This window comes from Achroia grisella, unplaced genomic scaffold (assembly GCF_030625045.1).
Source record: "Achroia grisella isolate CSIRO2021 unplaced genomic scaffold, CSIRO_AGI_Agris_v1 utg903, whole genome shotgun sequence".
Classification (NCBI taxonomy): Eukaryota; Metazoa; Arthropoda; class Insecta; order Lepidoptera; family Pyralidae; genus Achroia; species Achroia grisella.
This window is the reverse complement of record NW_026713061.1, coordinates 343796-360692: the sequence shown is the minus strand read 5'-3', so window position 1 is coordinate 360692 and position 16897 is coordinate 343796. Positions and strand designations below refer to the sequence as shown.

At 30.3% G+C, this 16897-nt stretch overlaps 1 protein-coding gene across 1 annotated transcript in view; it reads right to left on the bottom strand.

Annotated features, from left to right (window-relative positions):
• Nucleotides 1-1061: 1061 nt before the first annotated feature.
• Nucleotides 1062-16897, bottom strand: part of LOC131853580 (trissin receptor-like) — a 96939-nt gene continuing 81103 nt past the window's right edge. Inside the window, exons 6-7 of the mRNA XM_059204510.1 lie at nt 10754-10915; nt 1062-1982 (exon numbers count right to left, since the gene is read on the bottom strand). Of these exons, the coding sequence (XP_059060493.1) occupies nt 1494-1982; nt 10754-10915 (651 nt within the window). The 3' untranslated portion in view covers nt 1062-1493. The remainder of the gene's footprint in view (nt 1983-10753; nt 10916-16897) is intronic.

The window sequence follows — 16897 nt, the reverse complement described above, 5'->3', positions numbered from 1 at the left end:
ATTCTGAATTAGCCTATAAATTGTTTATTACGTAACAATCATTTGAAAGATCTAAAAATAAACATATTGAACTTCGAACATTGGCTTCTTGAATAAATCATTTCAAAGTAACAAGAGGTGTATATTTGGTTATTGTCGTACTTATTTGCCTGTACTTATTCGTATGCTCTACAGTCTACGTGTTTGATGTATAAAGGCACGTCATGACATAAGTGCGAGTATGTATTATAAGTACGTGAGGGTGAGAAAAATGCGCGACACGGGTGCGTACGGATGTGGCTTTATATTTCTTTCTCATATTTTTTTAGGTGATATAGATTTATAGGCACATTATACATATCCTATATAATACGAGGTTCTATAATTTCACCTGAGAATGAGACTGTTTCCTGCACAAAGCAACTAAAATATATTTTGACGTGTAGTGCATATGAAGCATTTTTCACAGTAGTAAGTTAGCGATCGAGCGATCGAGTGCTATATCTTCGATAAGTAAACCGATCGATGCTATCGACCGATAACTGGGAGTAGGCAATTCAATTCCTTGCTAAAGTATAATGGTATAGCTGATATTATTTTCTCAAATGTCTATGAGGATATAGGTAAAATATTTTTAATATTATTATGCTAGCTACCCGCCCCGGCTTCGCACGGATCAACATGTATTTTACATATAAACATTCCTCTTGAATTACTCTATCTATTAAAAATAAACCGCTTCAAAATCCGTTGCGTAGTTTTAAAGATTTAAGCATACATAGGGACAGACAGACAGCGACAGCGACTTTGTTTGTTTTTGTCCTTCATGTAGCCATTATCTCAATATCAATATATTTAAATATTGATCAGAATTGTTTAATTAATGTTTTAATTAATTATTTTATCTATTATTATATATTTCATACGATTTAATTATATAGGTACACTACAATATAACCACATGTATAACTCTTTTTGTTTTCATATTTATCTAGTGTAAAATAACTTTGTAATATAATAAAGGATTTAAAAGCGTTCTAAAAAGGCATGATTTAAAAAAAAAATACATGAGATGGGTGGGATCTAACTGTTTTAATATTTTATACTTAATCCGAGTCTTTCAATATACATTTAATTTATTTACACATATCTTAAACTTCCTATATTTAATTTTGTACACTTTGAAAGTTAATTAATCACTTATGATATGATATTAAAATATGCATGCATTTACAGTAATAAAATATTGTATTTTAAGCTCATGAGATCACTAATTTCTATTTAAGGAGATAATTTATTCCAATAAAGATTTTCTATTATTAATTCTAATGAAACGGTAACACTGAAAAATGTCCTTTAGATCAATTTGGTCTATATTAATCATATAGATCACGTTTTGATATAGTGGAGACGGTATAAAATCCGCTGCTGTCGGTGACCTCATCGGTGCTCTCCGTTAATCAGGAAATATCCATATTCTCCACTTTGTACAGGAAACGCCGGCGACGCAAATCTCATGAGTCCCCATTTGGTGCCATCGTGACTGTGCTGCAGTTGGCTCGAGTTGACCGAGTGGAGCTACGCCTCAGTGCTCCACCCCCAACAGGATTAAGTAAGATTAAATTCTCACTTTTCCTTTTTCCATGATATTTACAACATAATAGCTCCTTCATGCCTTTTCTGAAGTTTTTTGACAAAAATGCGTATAGTAGAGGATTAATGCCAGAGTTGAAATACGTTATAAGAAAGGTAAGCGGTGTGAGCAGAGTGCTGAAGTCACTGGTGCCTTGGTAGCCACTGGACCAGTATTGCCACATTTTTCTAGCGTGGAAGGGCAAGTTGCATATTGCGAATGTAAGAACGACCACAATGAGCATTCGGACGACACCACGCCGCGCGCGCAGCACGTTGCGCGATAAGTGACTGAGGTGATGGCAGTTCGGCGATTCGTGTTTACGACATTTCTTTGGGTTACTGATCTTGATATTCACCAATGTGGATTTCTGTGTACAAAAATATAAATTATAATAACACGGTATTAATATTGGGAGATAAATGTTTTTATAGTATGTATGTACTTAATTAGGATTGCAAATAACCTAACTACTACGGACATCATGTTACGATATGACAAACCATGCGTGCCCATTACAAAGGACTTAGATATCACGCCTTTTATCCTGTAATTTCACTGTCTATTTCCTACTTAATTATGAATTACAAAGCAAGCTGCTTAACGGTTGAAATAGATAAGGCTGATGTACCCACAAAGACAATTTTTACACTTTACCTCCGATACACAATATACAGTTCATATATTATCGTAAATATCCCGTTTATACAATAACAGTTTATACTACGTTAATGCCTATGTCTGAAAGTTTCCAAAACAAACACAACAAGTTAAAGATTACTACGTATTTACTATACACGCCGGATTGAAATATGCTCAGAGAAATATGGACCTGATAAGTGGTATTTCACCACAACGTGGACGGTTGTCATGTTGTTGTTGTCACGTTTCTGATTACACTTTGTGATTTAGTGAGGTTACTACATTTTTGATTTTGTGCACTTAGTTAGCTCCTACTCTATTTTATGAGAACTTTGTCAGAATTATAATATTAGAAATTATTATTTCAGAAAAATTGTTTTGTACACCTTTTATAATATATTATCTTGATACACGTAGTTTATCTGTATAGGTCGAAATCTCAGTCTTTTGTTACTATTATAAAAGTATGTGTATTTTAAATTTTAAATTAAATTCATAGTATATTAAAATATTTTTGTGCAAACTCCACTATACAACGTTATGATAAGATGAAAAGACTATGTTAAAAATATATCAGTAAAATAATGATAGATTTGTATGAATGAATGATGTTGGAGTGGACACACTGTAAATATGTTAAATTTTTCGTAAATTTTGCATAGCTACTAATATTACGTAGATACATACACCGTACCTTAGTCAATTTAAATTTAGTACTTATACATTATTTGTGCTATAAATACCCTAGCATCTAGACTAGTTATCCCTTGAGTATTTACAAATTCCGTGCTCAGTTTATTTGATTTTATTTTACAATATTATATTTAGTTTCTAAAATTAGATATAATTACATCTTGTGTTAGGTAATTGAATCAGTTCACATTTTAAAATGGATCTACTTACGAATTACGAATTTTTCAATATTGACTATAAAATTTTATTAAAGCGATATTAGTTAGTTAAATTTGAAAGAAGTTTATTTCAATTTATCTAATTTTATGTATATATAATGTTATCTATAAGATGTATTTATATATTTTTTCATATATTTTTTTTATATATCTATCAATAATCTTTACTAATATTAAACTAGCTTATAAATCTGAATAAAACAAAATATATGTAATTTATAAAGATACTGTAAAAATAAGCTCTTTGAAAATTTAATTCCTCGCAGACGAAGTCGCTGGCATCGCATGGCACTAGTATATTATATATGGACACGAAACTTAGCAACATCTCAAACAGAACGTATTAAAAAACAAAACGAAGTCTTTTTCTAAAGTATACAATAAAGTTATATATAGGCTTCCACGAAAGGTATGGCTTCCACATATACGAGGGTTTGCTCTTTGGTTGTGGTTGAGTATGTACCTTCATACTTCGACATCTTGTGCAAAATGTCCAATTAGCTAATATGATACCAAATTGATTTTTTTAGAGGATTGTAATGGCTAATTAAACATGTATTAATGGAAAGTGGTAACTGTAGCTTTTACACATGACCAGCGGCCATTACACAATTCATAGTATTCGTACTAATATTCTAAATGTAACGAGAGAGCATGTCTATTTATTCGTCTAATTCTTACATTTTCAAGCTGTTTACAGCTGATGGAGTTAAATAAAAACAGACGTAACGATTAATTATATCACGAGAACAGTTCTGTATACATCTATACCTACATATAAATAAAATTGGTGTGTCTGTTTGTAATATTGAAATAACCGGTTTTTATTAAATGCATATGAATATAAATCTCTGAAATGGCTGGACTGATTTTGACGGGATTTTTATTGGCAGGTAGCTGATGTAATAAGGAGTTACTCGGGCTACTTTTATTTTAGAAAAAGTCTTTTATTTTGAAAATAAAGTCAAATACCACACAGTTACAAATAGTAGGCTAATAACATCAAAATAAAGCAGTCAAAGTCACACGTTACAGCTAGTATGTATAATATTCATACCTATGACCGTGGTACCATTCATGCGTTGTCATTCTAGGTCTAGGGTCGCTATTATGTGTCCGGACTCGGTAATTTTAGTGCCACGTTGCCGTGAATATTGTCGTTACGCACGAACCACGATGCACATATGTGTCGCCCGAACGTTTGCTTAGGACTATTTGAAAATTTTAGTTTTAGATTAGGCTAGTCAGTAAGCCACGTAACGAGTATGAAAGGTTTAAAAATCTTGTCATATATATGTACATTTTCACTTTCGAATTGGCAATGATTTTTCGTGAATGTATCTAAGAATTTTCGTTATAATTCTGTAGAAACGGCACATAATATTAGTTTTTATATTTTTCTCCTAGAGCTCTAAAACATAGAATAGCATTACGTCTTCTAAACATAAATTATTTTCCGTTACATTAGAAATAATCTAATCCGTATCAAATAGCGGGGATGGTAGACTTATACACTTTCAAAAAATAAATGCTTATAAAACGTTAAAAATAACGTTAAAATAATTTTAAGGTTATTTTGTGTATTCATTGGACTCTGGCAAGGTCTGCAGCATTACGTGACAATTCTCTAAAACTGTTCGCTAGCACAATTTTATAATTGCCTATGGATGTCTGTAATATTATAGATATCAGGTGCAAATACAGCGATCTTAAAATCATCTTCCCTCTTTAATTCTTTTATACTTAATATAGTGTATTTCTCGTCGTTTTAATACTTAATAGCTGTTTAAAATTAGATATTCTAACGGCTCATTAAATTTTATTCTCGAATACAAATATCAGTATAAGTAAAGGGAGATAAGCTAAGCTAACCTATCTTACTCTTCAGCCTGAAGAGTAAGATAGGTTAGCTTATAGGCATAAGTGGAACAAGCAGACATAACGAGATAAAAACAATAATGACATAATTCTCCGTTTAGATACTTATATTCGGTACAATTTTTTAATTATTAGACAGCATTCATAATTTTTTAAACTTATTAATATTATACCTCACAGACAAGATATTAATAAGACACAAAAAGTTTATACAATTTATAGAAAGTGTATTAGCAACGTAATATTTAGAAAAGAAATTTTACTCCGTAGTAACTAATTATTAAATGTAATTAAAGATATTTTCAGGCATTCTTATAAAATTTAATTAACAGTAATAATTTATTATTTAACTAGCCTTATTATCGTGTAGGTACCGTGTATTTCAGGCAACCTAAGGCTAACGTTGTGTAATATAAAAGACTGAGCACAGAGTACCTACGTAAAAAGGGTCTGTGGGATCATAAGCATTAAATTAGATTTAGGAAAGTTTCGGTTCCTTTTTAATTTTAGGCAAATATCTCAGTACTTATTCAGTACTTATGTTCTACTGGATGATTAGAGAACCTTTAATATTATAGTATCCTAAAAATATAAATTCCTTGGTCGAATGCTAGAAATGTATAAATAATGAATGAAATTATTTTTACGGTTCCCTATTATCATAATTATACAAGAAACATCAAAGGTTTCTTTCCGTTTAATATGTATGAAAACAAAATTTTATATTTTACTTTAAAGTAATATCCATATCTACTACAAGTTTAATATACATCGCAGTCTACACCAGTTTAAAGAACTACTGCAGTCTCGAGAGATTCTCATTCTAGTGCTTCTTTCACGTAGTGCATTATAAAAAATACTTAATGAACTTCAGGTAAAGGTCACTTAATTTTACTTTAATGAAGTTGATTCTCGGATTTAAAATAAAATGTATAAATTTTTAAATAAATTTATATATACATTTTTTCGAACGTTATTCCAATACGTGATTAGATTATTCATGATAGTAATTACTCTTACATAACACAGTACATGGTACAGTATTTATGGGATATCTCATTAGAGTAACTTTTGGTAACATTTTATATTATAAAAACAAAAATAATTACATGAAGCTTATTACAATACAGAAAATATATCTAGAAAAAATATATTACATATGTCTAAGAAAAAATACAATTATGTTCATTATACGCAAAAAATAAAATATTTAAAATAATTTGGTATACATTCAATCTTATGAAACATTCCTAAAATTAAATGTAAATAATTAAAACGTCTACAAAGACTTTAAAATTCTCCTGAGATCGGGGGAAAAGGGTTTAGCGCGGATAAAGTAGAAATTACCTTATCAGTCATATTATATATAATTTCTATTGACTTAAAAATAAGGATATTATTATGGTTAAATAATTTTTATTTCTATGTGTATATTAAAGTCTATATATAAATATAAAATCATTACTTTTGAACTTGTACTGAGATGTTATATCCCATATTGATATCTTCACGATGGTTTTTTGTTGAAAGACATACCTACTTCTCATTACTTCTGTACTAACCTATATTCCTTTTATTTCTCTAGTATCCAGACGTGACATACTATATTAGGGCAATGAGTGATGGAGCTATTGTATTACAGTCTCGGGACTAAACCGGTATAAATCTTACGAGTTTAATCAGAAAGAAATATGGCGGAATTGGATGTAATAAATAAATGAATTTCTCTGGAGATATTAAAAAAACTATATCTCTCAGACAAGTTAATTTGAACATAACAAACCCGGTAACTCTTGTTGTAGAAATAAATATTTTAGCAATGTTACTTGTACAATTTTTTTTATTATATACATATAGACGTAGTTCAATTATGTACACATATCCTATTAAGGTATATTGCAGTAAGAGCTTAACAATGGACGATTTATATGATATTATTTGATGGTGGTGAATGAAAATATATACTTTTCATAGTGTTTATTAGCTGACAGTAGGCACATGAGATTTTAAAACAGATCCTAAAATAGAGATTGCTCTATTTCCGTTTATATCCACTCAATATGAGAATTTTTCTTATACATATTAGAAGAATGCCCTGCGATTCGCGCGCTCGGAACCTGTTATATCTCGTTTCCATCTAAATTTCTTAGTGGATGCCTACCTGTATTACATAAACGGAATGTTGTTTCAACATTCTGTGCTTCGTAGTTTTGGGCTACACATTGTTATGTTAAAATATAGAGTGATACGGTCAGTTTTAACTTTAATACATACATGGATCATTTAAAGGTATTTCGAAATATTGGTAGGTTTATACACGTTTCTGTGAAAGGACTTTATTAGATGTGTCCGCACAGTGGTGCAAATTCAACCGTAATTGATTTAAAATGAAGTTTATAGTTACTATGCGGGGGGGAAAGGGGATTGTTAGTAATGTGGATTGATGATCTTATTGCTAGCAATGTACCATGTCAGGTTGACCTCCACGCGGTTCCCCCTGGAAACCATCGTGATAAATTCTTGATGAATTTGTCACGATGGGCTAACTGACCTGACTTCATTCTCATCTTATCATCCTCCACTGGTGCCCCGCCAGCGTAAACCGATAGCGCAGGCGGGTGCACCATTACATTATCATTTATAAAAAAAAAAAGTTACTATGCGTCTATTGTCAAAGACTAAAAGTAAATATACATTGCTGTATATATATATTTACGATAGTCAAATGCGTGATACCTAGTATGGATAATGTTTTATTAATTTATTAATTTAATGTAGTATCCATTCAGTATTATTTCAAATAAAGTTTGAATTTTATTTAATTTTATACGCCTCATGTAAAAGGGTACATATATAGTGTTTACTTTACGTATTAGAATTCCTACATATGGTGGTCGTTGTACACAATTACGATATATTTTCGCCTAAATTTTGATTCACTCATGTACTAATATTATCTATACATCTAAACTCTATACTCTGTAATATTGAAATAACTGTTTTTTACTGCATGCATGTAAATATAAATAAGGTATATATACCAAAAAAACACTTTTAAAAATTTTTGTCTGTCGGTTTGTCGGCCTGTTTGTTCCGGCTAATCTCTGAAATGGCTGAACCGATTTTAACGGGACTTTTTTGGCTGGTAGCTGATGTAATAGGGAGTAACTTAGGCTACTTTTATTTTACAAACATTATTTTAGATTAGAAAAATAAAGTATATCATATTCATTTATAGTAATTAACTATAAATGAATATGATATTCAAAGTTTGACAAATTACCCTTAAGTGGGTAAAATAAAAAAGGTTATGATAGTTTTTATGGAAATTCGTCATTATTGAAGCTAGAACGATTACGCTTTTTTCTTTATCTTCTTTGGGTTAGTTTATTAATATCTTACTAATATTATAAATGTGAAAGTAACTCTGTCTGTCCGTTTGTATCGCTTACACACCAAAACGATTGAACCGATTTAAATGAAACTTGGTACACAGATAGTCTAGAATCTAAGAAAGGACATAGATTATTTTGTAATGTGAAAAAGGCTTTTTTTTTTTTTGTGGATGATAATGGAATAGAGCACCCGCCTGCGCTAACGGTTTACGCTGGCGTGGCACCAGTGGAGGATGATAAGACATTGATGAGGTCAGGTCAGTTAGCCCATCGTGACAAATTCACCAGGAATTTAACACGATGGTTACCAGGGGGAACCGCGTGGAGGTCGACCTGACACGGTACATTGCTAGCAATGGGGTTATCAATCCACATTACTAACAATCCCCTTCCCCCCCGTGTGAAAAAGGGTTATAAGGGGGTTGAAAGGGAAGATGAAAGTTCAAAAAGTAGTAGCAAGGTTAAAGTTAGTTAAAAGTAGAAGTTATTTTTAAGGCTAGAAGCTTAGAATGTATTTTTTAGGCTGTTGATGAAATATAACATTTAAATTTAGTAAAATTTTACCCTAAAGTATGGTAAAATAAAATAGGAGATGAAAATTCTTATGGCATGTCATAATTTTTGAAGTTAGAACGATGGAACTTTTTTCTTTAGGTTAGTTTATTAAATAGCTTCCTTCCTACGCGCTTATACGCCAAAACTACTAAACCGAATTAAATGAATTCTGGGACACAGATAGACGAGACTCTGAGAAAGGACATAGGTTACTTTTTAATGTGAAAAAGGATTGAAGGGGGTTGAAAAAGTAAGTTGTATGGATGTATCGTCATCTATACATGTAAATAGAATTGAAGTGTCTGTTTGTAATATTGAAATAACCGTTTTTTACTACATGCATATGAATATAAATACGGTACATACACCAAAATATCATTTTTTAAAATTGTTGTCTGTCTGTCTGTTTGTTCCGGCTAATCTCTGAAATGGCTGGGCCGATTTTGACGGGACTTTTTTTTGGCAGGTAGCTATTGTATTAAGTAGTAACTTAGGCTAATTTTATTTTACAAACATTATTTTATAGATTAGAAAAATAAAGTATAATTCCACGCGGACGAAGTCGCGGGTACAGCTAGTCAGTAATATAATTTCAATGTTAAATTGTATTATTATCTTTTGTGTCTTGTCTTGCAATGTTAACGTTACAGTAAAAGAACATCATTATAAGATTAGACATGTATCTACATTTTGATATAAGTTGGAATTCACTCACAGCCGCGCATGTAACACTTTATTACTTTGATTAGTCATGTGTTTTTGTTGATCAGAACAGAGTACTCACATACTATCACTAGTTTCAATTAGCTACAGTTAAAATATACTTATTTTTACTACGCTATAAGCAATTAAAAGAAAATTAGCCGCTCTTACAAAATTTATAATAGGTTATTCATTTGTCGAACAAAAATGTTAACATTTATTATTCATTATATATATTAATAGTGTTACTTCTTGATTTTATTCTTGCTTTAAAACAAAGACAACTATTTATTTAGATTCAATGCTAGTCTGTTTATATAAATCGATTTTCAATTTCGTCGCTGACGAGTCTAATCATTGTCAAAATTGTTTTACATTGTTCAAAATATTGGTACTGGCTTATGTCATAAACGATACAGAAGTGATGGATTTTCTAATATTATTTGATTTAAGAGAGTCACTTTGATGACACAAGTATATTGTATCATAAAATATCTGATTTATCATAGCTTATCTGATTTATTGTAAAAAGAATCATCAATACCCTATGGGAATCGTAACATGCTTGTTAAAAAAGCAAATGACGTAGTTTTTATAGATAAGTGTAAGTAAATATATCGTATTATTGTACAAAAACTAAAGATTATCAATCTTATTAAAATTAATATAGAATAAACATCACACGAGTTAATCCTATTAATTACAAAAAAGTAATTCAATTTAGCTCACTTTTGGAGAAAATACCATACAGTGTATATACGCCAGGTACATGTATTTTGTTACATAAAAGAAACAAAATACCAACTGTGACAAAATTTTAATTGGATTAACTCGGGCCCCGAATCCTACTGATACTAAAAAAATCTTCGAAATCCGCTTTTCCAAAGATTTCGCTCAACGATAATACGAGCGAATTAGAATGTCCTTATTTTGACAGCCTGTTGAAATGTATACAGTCAGAATACGTTTCAACAGGCTCCGAAACTCCTCACTTCATTTAATTAAACTTGGTCGATATTGGCGTATTTTAGCCAAGACTTGACTCTTCCTTTGCTCACCTTGGCTTCGGTAGTGCCGATGAACGTTCGCTGGGGCTCGAAGTTTGTTTGCGCGCTTTTCTCAAAGCGGGGGCATTGAGATGCACAACACTGCACCCGGCCAAGCTGTTGCAGACTATTGGAGCTCTGCCACAGGCCCACCGCAATTCTTGTGTATAGAACCTGTTATAAGAAAAGATTTCTTTAATTAAAATACATATATCATTGCTATCACCTTTGTCCCGTGGATAGATCTGCAGTTTAATTTAAAATAAATGTCATTTTGCCTCGATTTCCGACCGTCCACATGACGTGATGTCATGTCAAACGATGAAACTCTTAGTATAAACTGTAATGAATTTTATTGGGTACTACTTTTTGCACGATGTCTATACAGATATACAGTCAGACAAGATAAACAAACATTTTAAAAGTTATTGTATGGACATCTGTTTCACTAATAAAGAAAATTCCAGATATCATTTTCTTTTACAATATCTACAATGTACGGAATCCGCCTGGCAGTATTTTATTACAATATATGTATGTTTCACTGCTTTGTTTTCTGATATTTACGTTTTGCTTCTTTTCTGAAGGTATTAAATAGCTTATAATTCATCTCAGGTTAAGATTTTTTAAATCAGCAATTTCACAGACAACATGTAAACAATGACACTCTTCAGTTTTATACCTTAGTATAGATGCCATATAATACATTGTTAAATGAGTTTTTGATAATAATAACGAGTTATATTCTAAATGATTATTTGAAATAGTGGAATATATAGAGTAAAACTCGTATATAATTTAAAAGTCACTAGATGTCAACTAATATATTAGAAAGAGGTACTACGTATACAAATATGGTCCCATCTGTATTCTATTTATTGACATCAAACAATTAGGTATGTATGTATAGTTTCATATCTGGATCCCAAATCGATGAGCGAATTATTGAACCTAGAGCAGTCTTTTACCGCAATAAATAATACTACCAAAAAGATCTATAGATATATTAATGTTTAGATTTTACTAAATAAATAGATTTAAATGGAACTGAGTTACATAAGAATGTGTATATCTGCTTATAACTGCATTTTTTCTGAAGAATTAAATAAAATTGCTCAGTTATACTTTGAGAATTGTAGCACGGTCTAACGAACAAGTACATAGAGTCACAAACAATAATACGTAAACGCTTTTTTTAGCTAGACAACTATACTACGTTATATGGTTTTATAAAAATGTGGGAGTAAGTTGCAAATTCTCTTCCTGAGATCCATTTCGGTGATATTGTGTTATTTATTTTATTATCCTTCAGGGACCGATTGACATCCCAAAATAAAATTCGTTTTATATATAGAATACGCTCATGTAAAATAATACAATACATTTTATTATATCGTGTTCATATATTGTACGTGTAAGTACGAGTAATAACTACGTACTTTATGTGACGTTAACATTTAACTACATACATACTTTCATTACATACTTGATGTATTTTAATAAAAATCAGCAAAGTAATAAGTAATTTATAGGATACTTTTGAAGAGAAATGAAAGGGTTCTCTAACACTTAACTTATCCGCATCCATAGCAGCTGGCTCAATTAATTTGCGCAAACAAATATACTCATATACATTCCACGTTAGTCATCTCAATTGCTAATTTCTTAGCAGACAGTTTGACATGCATAGCCCGAGGACGTCTTTTAATATCAAGTTTTATCTTTATCAATATTAACTTTAGGTATGTCTAACCCGTGTACAGACTCTGTCTTTAATAATCTTTAGTCAGGTTTCTTTGTTAATGTTATATTCAATGGCAGTTATTTAATAATAGTTTTATTACGATTTTGTTTCACAACAACAGATGTTTATTAATATTGATTTGAAATTAATGATACCCTTCTCAATGTAAAAATAAAATATAAATCAGCAGAGTTGATCTCCCTGTGAAATCAAATAAAAAAGAAACGACACATTAAGGCTTCTTACCTAACATATACTACTTAGTCATTCCACAGAGTACTATATGTAGATATACATTAGAGTGATGATATAGAGATGAGGGGGAGAGAAGATCAAAATAAGAGAAATTATTCTAGGAAACGGTATTGATCAAATACAAACATAAATAAGAAGCTTTAACCATTTAATATTCAAAATTTAAAGATATTAAGCCATAGTGTATGAACAATGTCTGTTCCTATTACAAAGTAAGATAAATTATATTGTTCAACCGTAAAGTGTGTTATTTCAGCGGGTATATCAACCTGATCCTTTTAATGAGTTTATGTTGATTCTCACACGAGATAAAGGAAACATATTGATTCATCCCATCTCATAAAATAAATAAGTACAGAACACCAACAAACAGGTGAAATTGTAGCCAATACTGTTGTTATTAGCCACAAAAAGAATCATAGTTACCTAAACGTAACTATGAAATTCTTAAAAAAAAATTTTTTCTACGCCGCGGAACAATACTCCTTTTATCCGGTTATCTGTAATGTCTAAATGGAAATAAACATGTTCTTGAAATTATCAATCTAAAAAGAAGTTGATTTATTATTGTACCAATACATAACTAAAATCAATGCAGGTAGTAGAACCAAATCTGTCAAAGCTGTACTTGATACAGTATAGAATGTTCTAAGATAAATTTTAATTTAATCAAAGGAAATAATATACTTTCTTTGCTGAAACTGTATTTTAATAATAAACTCCATTTTAAATTGAGTATTGATGCTGATTTTACATGTATGTTTATCCATATTAAGTATAGGCTAACAAAGAGTGAGATAAAATGAAAATTTCTAAGTTTCTATGAAGACGCTGGCGAGAATCTTAGGCACCCGACACTAAATTAAACCGTAACTTCTATATTGACAATAATAACCTACGAAATCCCATTAGCTAAAATGAACAATAGAAGTACATGTAAGTGTGTGTATGTGAGTTTTTTCTAGCGTGAAAATAACAATAGATATCAAAGCCCCACAAAAAATCGGATAAAATAATTTCCAAAAGAATTAATGTAACATTTTAGCTTATGCGTTCATGAGGTTTCTACATTTACTTTGTATAAAGGCTTTCACATCTGTTTACATGGAATAAAAATAAATCACATTGACGGAGTAAATATTACTATGCTTGTATACTGCTATCGAGTCATCACATATTGTCTTATTTCGATAGCAGTATTGTTGAAATACAGAATTTGAAGATTATTGTATAACGATATGTCTTTAGTACGATTTTATAATAACAAATACTAACTTATGTGGAATTATTATTATTTTGTTAGTATAAACCTTTCAGAAACTGCAAAGCAATTGAATGACATCCCATTTCTATATACATATTTCTGTTTTCTACTTATATATATTTCATTTTATTGGAGATGAGGCGAATATAGTAGGTAGTCTATGTATTTAATTATTTATTTCAGGTTACTAAAGGTCCATATTATTATATTTAAATATAAATACCTTATATACTAACATATATAGCCTGTTGCATCCAGTGAAGGATTAATAGTTAAATCCGTCATGTCATTATTTTCAATAATAACAATGATGACTATACGGAGATATCACGTAAACTAATATAATTTATCAATATATAGAAAATGTATTGGGTTCATACAAATATACAAATTTACAATTCTGTACAATTATAAACTGTATTATGATAATTAGTTTTTTTAATATTGTTTTAAAATAATTTACAATTTTTTTTTAATACTCGCATACTTTTATAGTGTACTATGTGTAATGTAGGTTTAAGGTAAGGTACCTTTAATTTTATTTATTAATTTAATTTATATGTGATAAATTAAATTATAAATATAATATGAAATATGAATTAAATTATAAATATAATAAACATAAAAATGTAATAGCACTTGAATATACGAGTACATATTTTGTTAATTTATATTATATTATGGATGTTTGGAATCGTACACGATGAAGTAAAGGGCCTTTAATTTTTTAACATGACATATAAACACAGATTTACATTAGAATTTTTTTTCCATACAGGTATTTATTGGTGTATTTTCTGAGGTTGGATCGTTTATCTTCTTTTCTTGGACAACGATTTAATGAAACGCCTCACAAAATATATCATAAAGAAATGCTTGTAGAGTAAGCCTAGGAATTTATATTTAAATTCCTTTGCGTACCTACGTCTCTACGTGTTTAATAATTATCATACTTTTTGCACTTTTTTTTTCCTTTTCTTTCTTCCCGGATGCCAATTTCCAGGCTTTCTAATTTTTTAGAGACTATTCTAATATATCTGTATATATATACTAATTCCACAGTTTACATTTTCGGAGTTATTGTAATACTTTCTTACTTTACACTTGTTCTATTTTACCCGACTGTATAGTCACTATACATCGTAAAATATTCTTACTTGCTATTGGTCTTTGCTACTTTTTCTATTATTTTTCTGGTGTATTCTATAAATTTTTTCTTACTTATCCGATTTCTTACTATTTCGTCGTAATTTTTCTCTACTATTTCTCTTTTTGCACTTGAAATAGCAAAATATCTTAATTTTATTAATATATTGACTTCGTGGAATTCGATTTTTATGGATTTTCATAGTTTAATAATGTTATAAAGCCTAATTTCACATGTAACACGTAGTTAATAACGTTAGGTCGGTCATCCGAGCAAAAGGATCAAACGGTTGCGCGAAGTTAATATTATTTCAGTTAACTTGGGGTAGCTTTGTATGTAATTGACATTGTGTCAATTACATATAACGTAAAATAAAGCCACGTCCGATCGATACCCTGTCCAACTCAAACGGTGATCGAAATTAAGATGGCCTGGACCGAGGTTCGAACCCCTAGTGGTGCCCTCAGAATAAAGTCGTATCCGTCAGGCTGGAGTTGGCCTTCAGCCGCTCCATAAGTCCTTCCGCGAGTTTGAAGGGTACTCGCCTTCCCATCGTCTGGTGAACTGTAAAGGCCAACTGTACCCAACAGCATTAGAGTAGTCCGAAATAAAAATCGTTAAATAATGTGAGTGGCGCAATGATGTATGCAAAATGATGGTTGCCATTATCTATCGCAAATTATCTATAAACACATATGTAATATAAAAATATTACTTTAATTATATTTATATAGGTTCTCGTTTATGTTATAAGCTGTGCCCGCGGTTTCACCCGCGTGAAATCTAAAGCCATATGTTATTCTGATGTATTCAGTAGTTTTTGTGTGAAAGAGTAATAAACATCCATCTATACTCACAAACTTTCGCGCAAATAATATTAATAAGATTAATATAATATAAACAAGAAAAGGTGTCTCTGTTTCTTACTATTTAGAATTAAACGCTTGAATTAATCGAAATAAAAAATGTGAGTATGGTTTTTTACAAAAATAATCAGGTGATATTTTATGTGAAAGATTTGTAGACGAAGTCGCTGGCAACACCTAGTTTATTGTATCTTTTAGGTTGGATATATATTATATTACGAACCAAGACACGGTCGCACTCTACTGATGTTCAGTGGATACGATTTATCTGAAAATATCTTCAAAGGCATACAACATCTTATATTAATATTTATAGATGTACTAGAACTAATGTTTTATTATTATAATTTCGCAGTGTTTTATTATGTAACGATTAAACATTTTTTTGTTGTTAATGTCCAATAGTGAAATTATAAACTCAATTGTTTATTATTTCACTGTTGGACACTATTTCAGCATTAGCAATGATTAAAACCGTTTTACTATTAATATTGTGTGCATTCTTGATTTTGACACTGCATTGCTCTTATCAATGACTTCATGCTCAACGTAAGCGCAGGCGGATACATTATCCCAATACAAAAAAAACTCCGACATGGATCAAATAATATATACTCAGAAAACAGAAACAAAAAAAAAAATTGAATGTTATAGGTATATAGGTTTTAATAGGTGCATATGGATTTTTAATGTGAAATGTTCCTAATGTTTTACACATGCTTTTTACAAAGACATTTTGTATTTTTTTGCCTTTGCCAATCGACCTTTACCTTAATCCTCAATTTAATTATCACGAATTATAATGGATTTGTTTTTCTTAGAAATGTTTTTATATATGTTTGTAAAATTGTGAATGAAAATAAATTTATAATTTAACACA